Below are 19,088 nucleotides of genomic sequence, written 5' to 3' on the forward strand. Positions count from 1 at the left end.
TTTAAAAAAGAGAAAAGTTATTATTGACCATTATGTTGACTCCAGTCACTACAAGGAGTGATTGGGACAAAAAACAGTATATAAAGACCAGAAAGTAATAGGCAAATGAAAATAAGTGATGTCAGGTGACAATCAGACCAATCTAACTTCCTTCTAGGACAACTGACTGATTTAGGGACAGAGGATGAAGTTGTTTTCCTTTTTAGTAAGGCTTTGGATAAAACCTCAAGTGGCATGCTTGTTATGTTAATGAAGGAAACAATCATTTTAAGATGGCAAATGCATAACTGATTGGAAAAAAGACATATCACAGCTATTAACCACTCGCTGGCAAAGTGGAGGAACTGAGAAAGAGCAGATTCCCTGTGGAACCTAGGAATAAATACTGCATTTATCATATTTGCAAGCTACACTACACTGAGAAGGGCAACAATGACATCAGAGGACAAGAACATAAGTTTAAAAAATAATCATCTTGATAAACCAAGGAAGCCATCTGGAAAAAACACTATGCAGTCTAATAAGGGACACAGTTCTCCATGACTGCTAGGCAGGACACAGGTCAAACAGAAGATAGGGAAAGCAAAGTCAGCACTACCACTAAAACACACCCTTCTGCAACTCCCAGAAGTTCTAAGTTCTAAGAAGATCTAGATTTCCCCAGCACAAAATCTTCTTTTCCCCTTCACCTGCCCCAACACTCCTTCATGAAGGCACGTGGGTCTCAGAGACACAGACCTGTTGATTCCATCACCAGAACTGGAGTTCCCCTCCTCACCTTCCGAAAGAGCCGCTGGCTGCCCCCACCTGCTGACGTCGGGTAGTAAATATACACATTATGGTCTTCAGCACTGACTGGCTTCTCTACAAATGGCTTTGGGAAAACAGCTCCATTTACCTCCACGTGGTCCTCTCCTTCCACCAAGTTGCACTCTGAAGACAAAGCACAGCAGAAACATGTTATAAAGGGCAAGATAGTCCTAGTGCACAGCCACGGCTTCTCAGCCCTGGCCAGTCAGTTGGGACTTTTGTCCACAAAAAAAACAACACATTTGTGAATCAGGCCTCTTCAAGCCAATTATCAGCACCTGTTCTCTGCAGAGTGAACAGCATAGTATGTGAAAACAGCTTTCAGTAGAGCCTGGACACTGACCTTCTGGTCTATCAGGGTCTCGATTGAGCACAGCATAGCGGGGCAAGTCTATTCCTTCCTCTTGAAGGATCCGGTACACCTCACGCCTGCAGAGGACAGAAACAGTGTCAGAAAAGTCTAGCAGGTCCTCATTACATGATAAGGGAAAGGCTTCACTCCCACTGATGAAGAACAAAGACAAATGAACACCAAAAAAAAGCCTCAAGACAGAGTGCAATTACTTCTCAATATGTGCTCTCCCAATAAGACCTCCAGGCTATGGGGCATGCCTCAGTCCTACTCCAGACAGAGAGGTCCCAGAGTGGCCTAAACATGGCTGTTCCTTTACTAGCACATGCCCAATCCACAGCAACACACTCAGCACTTGCCACCTACCCAGATCTGCCCTCTCAAAGGCTGCTCTGTCATGCTAAGCTGTCCAACACACAGGCCAGGTAGATGCAGCAAAGCCTCTTTTCATGCTTTGTCAGGGGGAAGCCACAATTCTTTTGCTAGAGTTACACATTGAGGTGTTTGCCAGAGCCCACAGGAACACTGCTTACAGCCCAAAGACATGGCAGGAGCTTTGGGGTCTGGCATGAGCCCTATCCATACACAGCCAAAGCACGTGACTGCTGGTGGCCTCAACCAAGAGCTGACTGAGAAGCCTCTGAGTGTATCTAACATATCTCCCTCAGAATCTGACCTGACCTTGCTCCCAACTTCTGTCACAGAACCCCATCCCACTACTTGGCTCTCCTACTCAGAAACTAGTCTTTTCATCTTGGTTGTGGCAGCCCCATTCTGTGAGACCCCTCCACCCTACTTCATCTAGTCATTCCTTACACAACGTTTGTACCAGAAAACAAAACATGCCAACTCTTAGTGGTTCTACCCTCAAATCTATTCCTCTCCCTCTTCTGGTGAAATAACCTCTAAAAGTCTCTGCTGCGGTCCCTTTCCTCCCCATCTCCCTCATTTGCCTGTGACCAGGAAGATGAAGTTCACACAGCATGCTGAGGAGAGGAATCAGATGAAGGAAGACAGAAAGGGCTTTAGTGGATCACAGACACCTACCTGTCTTGGATATAATACTGCATATCAAGGTCATTAATCAGAAATGGCTTGCACAGCTTGGCATAAGCAACAGCTTTATCCAGGGGGAATCCTGAAACACAGGGAGGGGGGCAAAGAATAAGTGGAAGCTCCCTTGCCCAGGTCTCAAGTGGACTAAGGCCTTCCACAGACTTTTTACCTTTGGAGTGGAATGATATTAGGCAGTCACAAGAGGGCCAGTTCTCCACTGGTTCATTCAGAATAACATCTTCCCCCATAATCACCACTGTGATGTACTCAAACTTGCACAGACGCTCCAGAATCTGTGTCATGGGCTTGGACTTGGACTTTTTGGTCATAGCACAGATTCCAACCACAATCTGCCGTTCAGGTGGCTAAGGGAAGACAGAGATCAGTTTAGTACAGGGTCAGCTACTTTACTGAGCTTAAATTGTAACAGTGTAGAAATGCAGCAATGCAGAGCAAACAGGGGATTTTCTTCCACCCTTATGCACTCTCAGCTCTTTCTAGACTCAAACACATACACACTTCCTGCTCCCACTAGAGTCCACTGGGAGATACCACTAAGGAGCAGCCCAAAACAATTTCTTCTTTGCCAGATACTATGTACCTATTCCTTTTACTGGGCACTAATGCTATGGTCAGAAATTTCTGGCCCCTAAGCATCAGGGACTGGAATCCCACGTCACATTCTCTGGCCCATAACTCACCAAGGCAGCTGGTGGACTTAGGTGGGCTCAGATAAGAGCTGCAAATGTTTTATAGTAAAAAAGTCCACGAGTTCAGTTTGTTTGCCTGATGCAAGAGAAAATTAAAGGGAGATTACAATAGAAAGTAGCTATGAGTAAAGAGAAACAGTACCAAGTTTTCTTCCATATATCTGACAAAGAAAGGTACAACAAGATCCAGTGGGACAAAGTTAAGCTGAGAAAGTCAAGAGAGAAGGTGTGCATTCAAAAAGCATTAGTAACTGTAAGAGGAACAGGCTAAGGTCTGAGATGGGTTTTGTGCCACTGTCCAAAAACCCCAGACTAGATGTTTTCCTGTCTGGCCCAAGCAACACTGAACGCAGTGAGATCACCTGAAGTGATACACACAGGACTGCATGTTACCCAGCACAAAATGTTGTGGCTCCAAACTGCAAGCTGAGAACTTTAGAAGTTGTTGCACCTTTGTCCTTTTTACAGTTCCCAGAGTTTTCCTCAAAAATTTCCCTAGTGAAACTGAAAGGTTTACAGAGTGTCAGGGTTAAGCTGCTAGGATCAAGAAATCCACTACTGTACCCGAAGAAGACCTGCAAGTGAAAAGGCAAGGATGTACCGCAGCACAAGGCAGCAAGCACGACAGCGTGAGAGTGCAGTATGTCCCGTCAGAAATGACACTGCCGTTCCCCACAGTTGTGTCACACAGCCTGATGCCACATCCCCTGAAGTGCCAACCACCTGTGGCTTCAGCAGCAACCCTGTAAACCCTGGCTAAGCCCCAGGAATTCTGCACAGATGCTTCAACCCAGAACACCGGGACCTCCTTACCGACTCCTCTTCTTCATCATCTTCAAAGAAATCGGTTTCGTCTGTCTTCATGTTTGATCCCAGAAAGTCTGTCTCATCATCCCTGGAACCAACAACAAACCTGGGAGTGGAGTTCTCTCCCTCACTGGAGGTCGTCAGGGACGACATTGCAGCTTTGGTGGCCAAACATCCCGCTCTGGAATCACAGTGTGCAAAAAGGGATAGAGAAGGTCAGATGCAGGGCGAGCCAGAGGTCGTCTGCACTACTGAAAGCAGGTGATGGTGGGGAGGGCAGAGACTGATCTGGCAAAAAGCAGGGAGCAGGAGGAGACCCTTGGGGTGACAGGTGATCCAGGATTTGGGATGGTTTTGGCAGCTCCATTGTGCAATTAACCCCTTTGTACCAGCTGTGAAAGGGACGGGGTCACCACCAGAGCTGAAATCGTGTGAACCTTACAGTGATGCATGCTCCAAGCTGCTGTCTAAATCATGGTAGGGGACAGTGGACACTCTCGCAGGCTCATACTCCCAAAGACATCGACTGGGGCTCCAGAAATCAGGATGATGTTCAGGACAGTGATGGTGAACTTCCAATTGCCAATTTTCATCTTTTCAGGTCAAGAAAACCTACAGTAACAGAGAGACCAGCGCAAGAGGCACGTGAGTTTGGGGGGAGGGGGGAGAAAAAAGAAGAAGTGACAACTATTTGGTAGGGAAAGAGGACACAAGGGAAGCAACAGCAACAGTTTGGGTGGCAGGTCAGGGCCTCTGGCTTTGTAAGCTGGCTCTGATTTCCTCTGTGACCACAGAAGCCAATTATCAGGATGTAAGTTACACTTTATAAATGCCAGGAAAGGAGTGTCTTCCACTGTCACCAACAATAGCAGCACTGTCTGCCTGCCACAGAAGTGACAGTTTCATACACAGTATGCATGACTTGTACACACACAGCTCTTCATCTCTGACTGCAGCTGCACACACACAAATGCCACACGGGTGCCCTTCACCGCGTTTTCCCCAGCTATGAAGTGGTGAAAAGGATTCCTCCCACATAAGCACAACCTTGAGACCTCATGTTATGAAGCACTTCCTAAAAATGGACACGAGACACTTTGTCACTGCTTATGATGCTCCCTCACATAATTTCCAGCATTCCCCAGACTCAGTTACTGTATTTTCTAATCTTTTGAGCGTGCTTTCCCTTACAGCCAGTGCACACAGGAGACTATACACTGCCACATACAGCTGTCAGTCCTCTGGCAGCTCTTCTTCAATAAGCAGGGGAGGCACACTCAAACACCATCAGCCTGTTGCCAGCACTGCTTCCTGGTAGCTGAGATCCCCTCAGCAGAAATAATGGAGGGAGACTGCCCTAACCCGTTTGAACAGTGTAGGAACGGGCAAAAGAAACACACACCGAGCAACCCAGCTGCTTGTGAAATCCCCTGGTAAATAAGGGTAAAAACAAAGCCCACCTCGATGCAGAAAGGCTGTGTGCTTCCCCAGAAAGGGCAGGAGAGGTAACAGAGCCCTGAGACAGCGCTGGAGCAGGAGCACACCAGACAAGGTCCCACAGCCACACTGCCAGGCACGAGCTCAAGGGCAAGCCCAGGGCTTATCACACAGGATATACTGAGGGAGCCGACCCCACCAATCCAACAGGAACCAGAGAGGTGACACAGCAAACCTACCGCACTGAGGACAAGCTCCTCTGCCCGGCGCCCAGCCCACGCTGCTCTTCCTCCTGCACCCAGCCCAGTGCTGCCTGCTGCCACACAGCCTGGGGGCACAGCACACACCCAGCACAGACCAGGGTGCTCATCTGCAGGAGTTCAGGCTGTAATTCGCCATCTCTGCTGGCAGAGCAGGCTTTTTACTGCATGCTCCATAAAGCTCTACCATTTCCACACAAGGACAAGAGCAGGATTCCTGGCATGCTCAGGAACCATTCCTGTGCCCTGCTGCGTCAGCACACCAGTGCAGAAAGAGACCTTAGCAAGTACACCACCAGCTTGATGGCTAATGACTTAATGAAGTAAACCATGCAAGAAGAGGAGGAGGGTTGGCTGTTCTCTCCAATCCCTTACTCTCCCCTCCCTCTGGGAAAAAAACCAAAACCACAACAGATCAAGAAGCAGGAAAACCTTTGCCCTAAGAACTATGAAAGCAACAAGTTCTCTGCATTCCTGTTCCTATCCCAGAGAAAAACAGCCTCTGCCTTGCTCCGTAGCTATTTCTAGAGGCCGTTACATGCCAACTCAAACCAGGTAAAAACCCAGAGCCTCACTGAAGCCAGTGGCCACTGATGTATCAGGTATGTCCTTGGTGTTAACAGGGAAAACCCCATGATCTCAGGTTGTTTCTAGTGTGGGGAAAAGAAGAGGGCATAACCTCTTCCAAGTTTCTCTTTAGACAACTCATCTGACTGGATTTATACCAAGAGAGTCTACAGACTCTTGACAAAACAGAACTTTTAGCATCACTAAGGCATCTAAAACTCAGACAGTACCTGTTGCTTACAGGGAAATAGACAAGTGGAGCTTTATTCTGGTATCAAAGGCTAGTAACAGGAGGTTTTGCCACCAGGCCTGAGTCAGCTCTAGTGCTGGGCTATCAAAACTTGTGTGCCAGGAGGGTGGCAACTTTCCATACAGAAATGGTACCAGCACGGCTCCTGTCCGGCACTCAGCCCACAGCACCACCACACAGCCACTTCAGTCTTCAAACCTGGAGCAGTGAGGCACTGACAGCATGCAGTGCTGATGGTTCTGCACCATTCTCACTGCTTCCTGAGCTAACTGCTCCTGGAGGTCACACACGCAGACCAGGCATGCTACGGGTCTCACCTGTCACTAATCATAGCAAGGTACAAAAACATTCACACAGCTGTGGCTTGCACACAAAAGGCTAATGATGGTTCTGGCTTTGGGTAGGGAATTCTCAGGCTTGCTATTCCCATCACAGATACACAAGTAAGTACACACCAGCCGCTGCAGCTAAAGGCTGTCCTGCACTCTCTTCCAAGAAGGGCAGCTCTGATCTGCTACACAACCGTACCAAAGGTTACCATAATCACCCAACTGCCATCAGAAGCTGCTGACACACCACCTGAAACTGAGACACAGACCTTGCCACTATATGTCCTGGGACTAGCTCAGCTCCAAGGACTATCCTGTACTAGCAGTAGGAAAGGAGATAGTTGTTTTCTGGACCCCAGCATGGGTCAGGTAAGGATAAGGATGTTCAAAGAGTAAAGAGATGGATTCTTTGTGGCCACTTCTGAGGTACCAGAATTTTGAGAAGGTAGGACCAGGTATTGTATTCACTTTGTAGAGAGCATGCCCCCTAGCACTAAAAGGGCAGGTGTGGGTGCTGGGGTTTTGTTTCATTCTGTTTTAAACAAAGCCTTTGCATGTGCTGATGCAGGATTTGAAAGCCCAGTCCCTACAGCAGAGGCTGAAGGACAAGGGTGGCAGCAACCAAGGCAGGCTGATCACATTATTGCTGGCAGCAGACACGGGAAGTGGAAGGGGCAGCTGGAGGAGCTGAGACCAGGCCTGCACACCCCAGGCAGCGCTGGGCAAGAGCACAGGATACCACTGCACACACACAGGCTGCAAGAATGAGTTGTCTTACTAACCCAGAGCCTGATTTAAGCCAGCATGAGTATCTGCACGATACACAGTGCAGGCATTTTGATATACTCCTACTGGCAACATCTTATGGAACAACCTGAAACTGCTGTGGGAACTAAGGGCAAATAACCCAAACAACCATAAAAAACCCCCAACTCAGAAACTTTAAATCTTGATCAGTACTTTTGCCCACAGGACCAGTGAAGTACCTTTGCCCAAAGAGTTACCCCCACTCTCAAAAGGGTTATTTGCATTGATTAATTACACATGTGCACACAAAAGGTGAAAGCTGTACCCTTATCACAGACACTTAATTGCTTCAGAAGAAAAAGAACACCTCTTCCAGGGTTAATAATTAAAAGCTATTTGGACTTGAGAGAAAGCTCTCTATGTTCTGCTAACACAGAGACTCAATGTCTTCTCAACCAGGAAGCTGAAGTCAAGCTCCTCAACATGTGGTTCTGCCTGTTTGAGCAGCACTTGCGGCAACTCCCCATCCACTGACATCTTCAAACCTAGACAGAGTGCAGCCGTGGTGGAAACGTTTCATGTCCCGACAAGGAGCAGCTTCTGCCAGACAATGCCATGCAAAAACTCAGTACAAAGTAACCACTTACTGCTTCCTCATGTGAGCAAGTGCTACGCTGCTCCCACTGCAACGGCAGCAGCAGGATCGATGCCTCTCTCAGAAGGCTGCTTTTAATGACATTTTCAATGACACATTTAAGTGTGGAACGTCACAGCGTCAGAATTTCTCTGAAACTGTGTTAATAAAGGTTTATTAACGGAGGAGCTGCTGCCGCTTCCCCGGCATGCCAGGGGCGGTGCACACACACACCCCAAGCCGGCCGACTCGGGGACGGCGGGACAGCGCCCGGGGGCAGCGGCGGGGCTCGGAGCGGGCAGCCACGCACCGGCGGGCGGCCCCGGCGCCGCGAGGCCCGGACACGGACACGGGCCGGGCTGCCGCGCCCCGCTGGACCCCGCAGCGACCGGGTGGGGCTGCCGGGCCCGCTCGGGCCTCCCGCCGCAGAGCCGCGCGCAGCGCCCGGCCCGCGCCCGCCCGGGGACAGGCCGCACCGCGGGAGGCCGGGCAGCCCCGGCCCGAGAGCCGCGGGCGAGGGGCGGCAGCCCCGGGGGGGGAACCGGTGGGACGGCAGCCCGGCCCCGCCGCCGCCGCCACCACCACCCGGCGCTCCCCGACAGCCGCCGACGAGACGGGCCCGGCAGCGGCGCGTCAAGGCGCCCGCCCTCCCCCCAGCCCACGTCCCCTCCCTGGCCCGGCGCCGCCCGGCCCCCGCCCCAGCCCCGGCCTCAGCGTCGGGCCCGGCACACCGGGGACGCCCCGGCGCCTCGCCGGCGGCAGCAGGGGGCGCCACGTCGGACGGCGCCATTTCCCTCCGCTCACCTGCGGCCTCCGAGCGCACCCTGCGCCGCCGGCGCAGCCACCGGCCAATCGCGGCCTGCTGACGGCCCCGGCTGGCCAATCGGCGGGCGGCAGGGCGGGCCGAGCGGGCCGCGGGCGGGCGCGGAGTGGCGGCCCCTGCTGGCGGAGGCGGGCGGCGCCGCGCGCACGTGGCGCGGGCCCAGCGCCGGGCAGCGGCTGCGCCGCCGGGTCCCGCGTTACCACGGCAACCGCCTCCGGTACCGCGGCCAGGGGCGCGGCCTGGCCGGGCGGCAGCTCCCGGGTCGCCGCGGAAGCCGGGCGGCGCGCCTCGGGCAGCACCCGCCGCCGCTCGTGTCCCGCGGGGTCTGCGCAACGCGGCGCGCGCCCGTCCCGCCGGTGGCACCGCGCACGGGGCGCGCGCCCAACAACCCGGCAAGCGGGGACAGCTCAGGGAGCGCGCGGGAGGGACGCTGCCCGCCGCCCCGTCCGAGCCTCATCCCCCGCGCGGCCCCGGGCCGTCTGGGAGCCGCATCCGCCGCTCCCACTGTGCGCGCCCGCCGCTGCCGGCTCCCGGCGCGGCCTTTGCCCCAGCCGCACCCGCGCCGTGCCCGGCCGTGCCCGTGCTGCGGCCCGGGGGGGTGTCGGCGGCGGGTCCGGCGCGGCCCCTCCGGCGCTGTCCGGCGCGCAGTGCTGAAGGCGGCGGTGGCGGCCCCGGTGCGGAGGGCGGGGCGGGGCGGGGCGGCCGAGCAGGTGGCGGGGCCGTTGCGGGGCCGTTGCGGCCCCCTCGTGCCCGGCCGCTCCCCGCCCCTCGCACACCCTCCCGCCGCCGCCGTTCCCGTTCCCATTCCCGTTCCCATTCCCATCACGTCCGCCTCCCGGCGCCGCCGCGCTCGCTTCGCTGCTCCGCGATGGCCAGCACCTTCGCTCGCGCGCTCTCCGCCCGCCGCTCCGCTGGCCTCCTGGCCATGGTGGGCGCCGGGTCCCTCGCCGCCGGCTTCTTGCTCGCCCGGGACTCGGTCAGCGCGGGCGACCGGCAGCGGCGGCGATACCCTCCCAGGTACCGGGCGCGGGCGCACGTGCGGCGGGCGGGGGCCGGTCCCTGCGGCGCCGGGGACGGCGCTGCCCCCGAGCTCCAGCCGGGGCGGGGGTCCCGGGGCGGCTCCTCCGCGGGCGGGATTGACCGCGACGCCCAGGAACCGGGCCCGTGCCGGTCCCGGGAGGCGGCGGGGACGCGGCGGCGAAGGCTCGGCCGTGCTGGACGGAGCTGTCTGGGCTCGGGCCACCGGAGCCGAGGCCCCGCCGTCCCCGCGCCCAAGGGCACTGGCGTCGCCGCGGCGGGGCCTCCGCGCCCTTCCCGGGTTCCCCGAAGGCCGGGCGGGGCACCCCGGGGGCTGGGCTGGGCCCTCCCGCGGGGTCCCGCTGAGCCGGGGCTTTGTGGGCTGCGGTGGCTTCCCCGGGTGCAAACCCGTGGCCGGGGAGCGGCTCTGGACGCCGGCGGCCCTGGATGGGCGCAGAGCACCGGGACAAGGCGCTCCGCCGCCAGCCCGGGACAGGCAGGAGCTGGCGGGCGACGAGCGTTTGCCGACAGGGCTGGGGCTGGGTCCCACGGGAGCTGGGTCAGCGCTGCAGGGCACCGTCGCCGGGACAGCCAGCGCGGGTGAGGACGTAGCCCAGACTCAGCCCGGCTGTCGCAGGAGCCAGGGGAAACTTGCCAATGTGCTGGTGGGAACGAGACAGAGCAAAAGGCTTCGTTTTCTGCTCCTGGCGAAACACCCAGGATCTCTGTCTGCAAGAGACGGTGTGGGAGCAGAGACAGAGGCTGCCCGGCCGTCCCCGGGGGGCTGGCGGCAGCTCCTGGCCCGACCCCATCTGGCTGTACCAGCCTCCCCACGTGCCTGCTTCGGAACAGGGACTTCTCTATTGAAAAACAGGGATTCCTGGCAGGTCCTCACTCTTCCATCTTAGGGTCAGCTTTTAAAGAGAGAAGTAGAGGAGCCTGAAGGTGCTGAGCAGGCAGCCCCCAGCCTGAGGGCGAATTCTGGATGAATTTGCCCTGAGATGTGCAATCGGGACTTCTGGGCAGTGGGCACGGAGGTGAGCCAGGCCAGGCAGGCACGTGTGCGGCTGTGGCCAGGCTTAGGGGTGCTTTGGGGGTAATGCTGGCTCTGTCAGAGCCACTGGCCCTTTTTACACAAACTGTGCCTGATCCCTTAAGCCAGATAAGTGTCGCAGCTGAAGAGTGGTGCCAAGGCAGCTCAGAAGGTCTCATATCCCTCCTCCTTTGAACTGCTGTTTGCCAAGGGCTGCTCTGGAGAGCCCAGGCACTTCACTGCCAATGGTGGGGATGATACCGCTGCTCTAGACACTGCTGCTGTAGCAACAAGGAAGTGGGGCTCTGGCAGCAGGGTGCTGCCTGGCCTGAGTGATGCGGGGAGCCAAGGCACAAAGTGAGAGCTGGAGGCAGGAGCTGCCTGTGCCTCACAAGGACCAGGTAGAGTAAGGAGAGGGACAGAAGTGGATAGGGATGTGGCATGGTGGCCACTGGCCAGTCCTGTCTTGCATTGGCACTGGTTGCTTGGCTGGCATAGCTCAGAAGCAGGTCAGGAAAGCGAGGAGCAAGTTTTCCTCCACATCCTGATGCTGGCAGACACTGCACACAGGGAAGAAGGGGAGTAGGAAAGGAGGCAGCACGTTACTGCTCCAAACACATGCAGCTGCTGTGATCCCTGCACCAAACACCGTGCGGTTAGAGAGCGGCGCTGCGCTGCATTGCAGGCTGAGAGCCCTGCTCGTGCAGAAAGCTGTGTGCCAAGAGCCTGTGCTGGGGGCTCACATATGCTTGGTCAGGCCACAGAAACGAAGGGACAAAAATGGAGCAAGTTTGAAGAATGATGAAGGCTGGATATTATTGTTTATCCACCTCCTAAGAGGGCTATGTTTTCAAGCTTTCCGAACAACTGCAGGGCCACAAACATCATCAGGTCTTCATTGAGTGAGGACAGTCAGGGAAAAACACTGGGACCTGTGAAACCTGCTGGCTGGCACAGAAAGGCAGGCACTCTGCCCACGTCCTGCTCCTGCAGACAAAGGCACTCGGGCCTGGAGACAGTTGGATCGTCCCCACTGAAGCTGGGGACACAAGAGTCCCCTCACACACACAGAACACTGTCTGTGTCCTGGCTGTGTCTAGGGACAGGAGCCTAGCTGGCCATGCTGTAAAGGCATTTCCACAGCAGAATCAGTGGCTGGGTAAAAACAGCAGGTCAGAATGCTGATGCTGAAAACAAGGATGGAGGTGGGGAAATAGGCAGGCACTGTTTGTGTAAGGGGAGGGCTGAGGTGAGTCTGGAGTAGGAGATGAAATCAAGGTAGGGGATGTGTCTGAGAATCCCTAAAATGAGCTTCCCAGGAGGGTCTGTTAGACTGGGAGTGATTTTGTGATGGTGCTGACACTTGTAAAAAGCCTGGACAGAGCCCCAGGGGTGAGCCATAGCATCTTGCTCTTGAGGGGCGCATCAAGCCCCCTGGGGATTTTGCTCCTCTAGTCTTCAGGTTAAATAACAAGAGAGATTGGCAAAGCCTGGTGGGATCTAAGCAGCAGACCACAGCACTGCACTGCAAACAGCCATGCTGGGGGAGCACGGGCTGCCAGGCAGGGCTCCACGTAAGGCACATGACACAGGGCCCCGCTGGGGCTCCTGCCAAAGTGTCTCCACACAAAGCCCAAACCCCCTCCTTGCTGTGTGTGGAGCTGCATGCTCCACTGCCCCAGCAACTCTCACTCCACGCATCCCCAGGCCTCCCCAGAGCCACGTATGGCAGCGGCTGCCGTGGGCACAGGCACCTGCAGAGCCAATCATGCCAGGAAGGGCACTGGAGGCTGCTGGATTAGCACTGAAAAGCCACAGGGAGATTCAGGGGGCTGCTGCTCCCAGAGAGGAGTCAGTAGACACACTGATAATACCATCTGAGCACTTGGCAGGTCGTCTCCCGGGTGAAACGCCTCCTCACACAAGGGCATGGAGGGCAGCGGCTGCTGGCAGCTGCACCCGAGGCTGCAAGCAGCACGGCACTGCTGAGTCCTGTGCCTGGCCAATGTCCCCCTGCCAGCCTATCTGTCCAGGACCTGAGGGGGAGCCCAACCTATCACTTGAGTGCGTGGCTTTGGGAACGAAAAGTGATGCTGAAAGGGTTGTAATTCAAATACCAACTTTGAGGACCAAAAGCAAGGGGCCAAGGCTACCTGAGTAAGGCCAAGTGTAGTTGTTGCCTTTACACTTGTGGCAGAGGACACCTGGATACCCAGCAGTGTGGTGGGAGCATAGTGCCCACTCTCTGAGCCCTCCCACACAAGCCTCGGGTCCAGCGTGGGCTGCAGCAATGGGCAGCTTCCCCTGCAGCTCTGTGGGGCCCCAGTTGTGAGCACAGCACTGGGCACTCAGCATCCTCATCATCCCTACATGCCCTGCTGATCCTGGCACCATCCAGCTTAGTTTGGGTGTTCTAGAAAGGCTGCAGAGAGATTCCCCAGATTTGCTGTCTGGGATTCAGGACTGTTCTGGGGGAGAGTGTGTTTGGACCAGGAGCTAAATCAGCGTTGCAGGATGCACAGGTTTTGGACTCTGAACACCTCAGTGAAGGTATGGACTGCCCATAGCAGGCAGCACCCTTAGACCTGCAGCAACCTTCTGCTGACTGGAGTAAGCTTAGCATAGCAGCCTTCACTGTCTGTCTGGATGTAGTCTGCTGTCACCAGGGTGCAACACACAGCAGGTTGTGGTCAGGTGCTGGCCATGCTGGGGGCACTGGAGGGACTTGTCCAAATGTCCCATTCTGATCAGCAAATACTTTTTTACAAGAGTATTTCTCCTTTGGGAAATGTTAGTCAGTAGCCAGCTGACAGCAGGGGCAGGAGCAGTGGGGAAGGCTGGGACGGGCTGTGTCATATACAACAAGTCAGCCTCTGAAGCGGAGCATCTCGGTGTGGCACAGATATGTGTGTGGGTTGGGGGAGCAGCCCTCAGCCTCCACGTCCTGCGACAAATGTTCCTGGAGCAAATGACTCTGCACTGGCCCTGTCTGGAGCCACTGGTGCCTCCCTACTCAGAGCAAACAATATAAGCCCTACCTCCCTTTCTTTCTGCAATGCGCAGGAAGCCACAAGGAGTAGCCAAGCCGTAGGCGAGAGGCCAATGCACATTCCTTGGCCTGCAGAGGCAGGGGAGGAGGTGGCAGCAGCGACAGCACTCGGTGCTGCAGCGTGGGGCCGGGCCCTGGCAGCCAAACCCCGTGCCCTGTGTGGATGCTTGGCCCGGGAGCAGGAACCGAGTGCTGGGAAGGTGCCAGGACTTGCTGCTAGTGACGGTGGCCAGCTGTGGCCAGATCTGCACTAGCCCTGGCACCTCACCCGCTCCAAGCTGTGCTACTCCCAAGGCAGCACCCCTCCAGGAAGAGCATCCCCAGACAGGCATCCCCAGGGCTGTGGACTGACAAGGGCCAGTTCTGTCCCACCAAGGCAAGCAGAGGCTCCACCTCCCAGCAGGGATTTGGTGTGAGCACAGTGCCTGGTCCTTGAGCTCTCCCATGGCGGCCCCAGGAGGGATTTGGCCACGGAGTGCATTGTGAGGGTCCTGCCCTGCCAATCCCCCCGTGATCACAGAACAAGCACAAAGCCTGTCTAAAGTGGGAATGAGGTCAGGAGACGGCCTCCCGCTAAGCTGATTAGAGGAAAGCGTCCCCCTAATACAATAAACCACGCCAGAGCAGCGCGGTTCCCGCTGGCTGCAGATTGGGGTCAGCCCATCTCCTGCCCTACGCATCTGGGGCAGAGGGACACGGGCTCCAGGCATCCCACTGAGCCCCAGGGCCAGACGCACCAGGGCCCTTCCTCCCCGCTTCACTGCACGGGCAGAGCGGGCAGTGGGAGCAGCTACCCCCCATTTGGGCTGGCATCAGGGCAGCCCCAGGGGGAGAAGGGGAGCAAACCTCTCACCTCTGTGGCCTGGCCACCGTGGCAGCTCAGCACACAGGCTCCTGCCTGTGCCCCAGTGTGGGGCTGACGTGGCTGCTGCCACTCACCCAACAAGCTCTCCCAACCCTGGGCCCTGGTATATGGCTGATAAGGAGCCGCACCTAACAACTGGTGCAGATTTGCTCGTGGACTCTTGTCCTTGTGGCAATGTCAGCCCTTGTCTCAGATTGCTTTCTGCCCTCACCATGCGACTCCCGGAACCACCTGCCTGGTCACAGCTACCCTTTGCTGGTGTGGACAAGCAGAGAAGCTTGACTTCTCTCCCCAGAGCTCCCCACCCCACACCCATCCTGAGGGTCTCTGCAGCCCAAGGACTCATCGTTCTCTCCTCACACAGTGCTGAGTACCCTGACCTGAGGAAGCACAACAATTGCATGGCCAGCAACCTGACACCAGCCATCTATGCCAGGCTGTGTGACAAAGCAACCCCAAATGGCTGGACCTTGGACCAGTGCATTCAGACAGGTGTTGACAACCCCGGCCACCCCTTCATCAAGACTGTGGGCATGGTAGCTGGGGATGAAGAAACCTATGAGGTGAGTGTTGGCTAGAGCTCTGTCATGCTTCAGGCTCTCCAGGGTTCCTGTAGCAGTCAGAGCACTCCTGCTACCTGTGGTACATCCAGCAGCCTGACACGTCACTGCCCACATCCTTGCCAGTGCAGGCAGCTGGAGAGGCCCCTTGGCCAGCCCCAGTGTGTCCCTATGGGACACAGGGCTTCTTCAAAGTAGCTGCTCCTGGAGCCCTGCAACCTCCTCCTCTTTAACCCTGAGCCCCACTTACCCAGGCAGCGTTGGCCCTGGGGACTGATAGCCCAGGGCACGAGGTGGCCCTCAGCCAGCCTCCGCACCCCCACTGCCACGTAGCCCACGGCAGCAGCAGGACTGCACCAAGCTCGTGGCAGGGGCTCCGTGGGGTGCAGGGTCTGCAGTGCTGCACATTGTCCTGCTTACTCCCAGGTGTTTGCTGAGCTGTTTGACCCCGTGATTCAGGAGCGGCACAACGGATACAACCCCCGCACCATGAAGCACATTACAGACCTGGACGCCAGCAAGGTGCTGAGCCGGGCGCAGTGCTGCACACAGAGCCCTTCTCCGGGCCGTGGGGACAGGGCTCCCACCAGCACCAGTGCCACCCCTAAGAACTCCGCGGCTCCTGTCTGTTACAGATCAAGTTTGGGCACTTCGATGAGCGCTACGTGCTCTCGTCGCGGGTGCGGACGGGGCGCAGCATCCGCGGGCTGAGCCTGCCGCCAGCCTGCACCCGCGCCGAGCGCAGGGAGGTGGAGAAGGTGACAGTGGAGGCTCTGAACGGCCTCAGCGGAGACCTGGCGGGACGGTACTACCGCCTCAGTGAGATGACAGAGAAGGAGCAACAGCAGCTCATTGATGTGAGTGGCTGCAGCTCCCGGGCTGCCCGCAGAGCAGGACCCTTTCCCCAGCACTGCCAGCCCTGTCCTCCTTTCCAAGCCCCACTGCCACGTGGGACCAGTAGCCCCTTTCCCAGTGAGGCCACTCCAGGGTGCAGGGGGTGCTCATGGTGCTGCTCAGCCCTCCTGAGCCAGGGCAGGATGGAGCTTGCTGAACACAGCCCCAGCAGCTCACAGCTCCTCTGGCTCTGGCCCTGTATCCCTGCCCATGACCAGGGGAAAGCTGCCCCATCAGACCTTGGTATGGGGTGGGCTCTGCACCAGCAGCCTTCTGCCTCGCTGGTGAGGAAGGCAAGGATTCTTGCCCACAGATGGGGACAGCGAGTGAGCTCGCCCTGCCTGGGGCAGCTGCGGTGCATGGCCTGTGTGGCAGTTGGGACCAGTGAGACAGGGTGTCCTGGCACCAGCCATGGCTGCACAGCCCTAGCAAGCCTACGCACTCTGCCTCCCTCCAGGACCACTTCCTCTTTGACAAGCCGGTGTCCCCGCTCCTGACAGCAGCAGGAATGGCCCGGGACTGGCCCGACGCCCGAGGGATCTGGTGAGGATCTGCTCCAGCATCGGGCAGTCAGCAGCACAGAACAGCAGGGGATGCTGCCCCATCCCCAGCACCTGCCTTCCCCATGCCCAGCACACTGCAGACCCCAGTGCATGCAGCACCAGCACCCCTGGGCCATGTTCACCTTGGGCTCTGTGGCCTGACCTGGGAGCCCCTTGTGCACTGCAGTCAGCAGACAGCTGCCCCAGTGCACAAACCACAGTGTCCTCCCAAGAAGTGGGACTTCAGAGACATCCCCTGCTGCCGATCCTACATGTTCTCACCATCCTGCAGTACCTTGCACTCTGCACTGTTAAAAACCTGTAACTGCCTTCTGCTCCCCAGGCAATCCTCAGCACTCTTCCTGGCTCTCTGCACACTCTCCCTGCCCCCAAACTTATCATGCCACAATTGCATCTTCCTGATCCCTCCCAGCATCTCTGCACAGCCATGCAACATCCCACACAGCATCCCACACACCCGCAGAGTGACAGCCAGCACACGCACTCGTCCACGCCACCCTCCCTGGCACAACGCCTTTATAGCAGCCTCACGGGAAACACCTCCACAGCACACATGGTTCCCTAAGCCACCCTCTAACCCAGCAGCCTAACAGGCACCCCACGCCTCACAGCACATTGCCCACGTGGTGAAGGAGCCAGGCTCCTGTCCCCAGTCCAGGCAAGATTGTCGCTGTGCTGGCATCGCGCTTCTGCTGCCCAGGCGCAGTTGCCTGTGCCCATGGCACTGGAGCCAGGGCCCATCACCCACGGTGGTGTGCGTGGGGTTGTGCACTGGCCTGTCTCCAGGAGCATCTCCTGGCTGGCTGCCTTGCTGCTGGGCTGTGCTCAGGCAACATGCTCCCAGCCACAGGAGCAGGCAGAGCACAGCGACCACCAGCAGCACTAGCACCACGGTTGCAAGGGCAGAAGGGGCACAGCCAGGGCTGACACAGGTGGCTGGTGGGCACGGGGCCTTTATGGCCACCAGCATGGCCAAACACTACCCTGTCCCTAGGCACAACAATGAGAAGACTTTCCTGATCTGGATCAACGAGGAGGACCACACTCGCGTCATCTCCATGGAGAAAGGTGGCAACATGAAGCGCGTCTTTGAGCGGTTCTGTCGGGGCCTGAAGGAGGTGAGCACCCACCAGCTCCCTGCACAGCCCCACGGCCAGGCCAAGAAGGGCAGCTGTGGGGCTCGCCCTCTGCTCGGGGCTGGGGCTGAGCAGAGTGGCTGTGTGTGCCTCTGGCCAGGTGGAGCGGCTAATCCAGGAGCGAGGCTGGGAGTTCATGTGGAACGAGCGGCTGGGCTACATCCTGACCTGCCCCTCCAACCTGGGCACTGGGCTGCGAGCAGGTGTCCACATCAAGCTGCCACTGCTCAGCAAGGTATTACCATGGCCAGTGTTGTGGGGAGCCAGTCCAGGGCGGTGGGGAGCCCCGGCTGCAAGGGCATGGGGAGCCCAGCCATGGGGGAGGTGCAGGACTTGGTGGGACCTGGCCTTTGACCTCACTCGGGTTCCCCCAGCGAGCGCATGGTGCAGCCTCCATCTGCACTCGTGGCTGGAGGGGCTCAGGGCAGGGCTCCTGGTGGGGATTCTGAGCCTGCTGACGGGGTCCTGTGAGCAGCAAGAGGGCTGCCCCTGGGAGCACAGCTCTGCTCCTTTCTGGTGGTCCCGCTGAGCACTGACACCTTCTCTGGGCACCAGGACAGCCGCTTTCCTAAGATCCTGGAGAACCTCCGGCTACAGAAGCGTGGGACGGGCGGTGTGGACACCGCAGCTACTGGCAGCGTGTTTGACATCTCCAACCTGGACCGGCTGGGGAAGTCAGAGGTGGGTTCTGGGAAGGGCAGAGCTGCTCTTGGGGAGGGATGTTCTGGAGCGTTGTGTGCATGACAGACCTGCAGCACCCAGACAGCGCCAGGGCCGTGTGCTGGGGCCAGCAGCATCTGCCCTTTGTGCTCGACCTGTGTGCTCCTGACGCAGGTGGAGCTGGTGCAGCTGGTGATAGACGGTGTGAACTACCTGATTGACTGTGAGCGGCGGCTGGAGAAGGGGCAGGACATCCGCATCCCCTCACCGGTGCCGCAGTTCCGGCACTGAGCCGGCGGAGCGGCGCCGGCCCCGCGGGACACAGCTGCCCCTGTAGCTTCCGTGACCTCTGTGCCCAGCATGTCGCTGCATCCCGCTGCCCGCAACGCACCGGCACAGACCCCATAAACGCGCCCTGCCACAGCCCTGGCTTGGTCTCCTCCTTACCCCGTGTGTGGCACAGAGTGGACGCGCCCCAGCCCCAGGTCCCCCATGGTGCGTGCTGTGGTCTGCACGAGGGGGCCACATG

The 19,088-nt window shown here is 57.5% G+C and overlaps 2 protein-coding genes across 10 annotated transcripts in view; one reads left to right on the forward strand and one right to left on the reverse strand.

The window, feature by feature from the left end:
* Nucleotides 1–8,796, reverse strand: part of PPIP5K1 (diphosphoinositol pentakisphosphate kinase 1) — a 46,641-nt gene extending 37,845 nt beyond the window's left edge. For 8 of the 9 annotated variants that reach the window (XM_061999420.1, XM_061999425.1, XM_061999422.1 and 5 more), the window contains exons 1-7: nucleotides 8,764–8,796; nucleotides 4,178–4,347; nucleotides 3,742–3,916; nucleotides 2,388–2,583; nucleotides 2,210–2,300; nucleotides 1,154–1,239; nucleotides 779–933 (exon numbers count right to left, since the gene is read on the reverse strand). In XM_061999420.1, coding sequence (XP_061855404.1) covers nucleotides 779–933; nucleotides 1,154–1,239; nucleotides 2,210–2,300; nucleotides 2,388–2,583; nucleotides 3,742–3,888 — 675 coding nt within the window. In that variant the 5' untranslated portion in view covers nucleotides 3,889–3,916; nucleotides 4,178–4,347; nucleotides 8,764–8,796. Of the gene's footprint in view, nucleotides 1–738; nucleotides 934–1,153; nucleotides 1,240–2,209; nucleotides 2,301–2,387; nucleotides 2,584–3,741; nucleotides 3,917–4,177; nucleotides 4,348–8,763 lie in introns of those variants that run through there. The other variant, XM_061999426.1, reaches the window with a different exon arrangement.
* Nucleotides 8,797–9,525: 729 nt separating this feature from the next.
* On the forward strand, nucleotides 9,526–18,850 carry CKMT1A (creatine kinase, mitochondrial 1A). Its single transcript, XM_061999770.1, has 9 exons — nucleotides 9,526–9,799; nucleotides 15,111–15,309; nucleotides 15,733–15,828; nucleotides 15,942–16,163; nucleotides 16,658–16,743; nucleotides 17,758–17,881; nucleotides 18,000–18,134; nucleotides 18,455–18,580; nucleotides 18,734–18,850. Exons 1-9 carry the CDS (start codon nucleotides 9,651–9,653, stop codon nucleotides 18,848–18,850), a joined length of 1,254 nt encoding a protein of 417 aa, XP_061855754.1. The 5' UTR covers nucleotides 9,526–9,650.
* The last annotated feature ends 238 nt before the right edge of the window (nucleotides 18,851–19,088 follow it).

Source organism: Colius striatus, chromosome 7 (assembly GCF_028858725.1).
Source record: "Colius striatus isolate bColStr4 chromosome 7, bColStr4.1.hap1, whole genome shotgun sequence".
NCBI classification, from domain to species: domain Eukaryota; kingdom Metazoa; phylum Chordata; class Aves; order Coliiformes; family Coliidae; genus Colius; species Colius striatus.

Coding starts and splice junctions, on each gene's coding strand:
- CKMT1A (XM_061999770.1), top strand. CDS start 9,651: ATGGCCAGCACCTTCGCTCGCGCGCTCTCCGCCCGCCGCTCCGCTGGC. Junction 9,800..15,110: donor CGGCGGCGATACCCTCCCAG/GTACCGGGCGCG, acceptor CTCCTCACACAG/TGCTGAGTACCCTGACCTGA. Junction 15,310..15,732: donor GGGATGAAGAAACCTATGAG/GTGAGTGTTGGC, acceptor GCTTACTCCCAG/GTGTTTGCTGAGCTGTTTGA.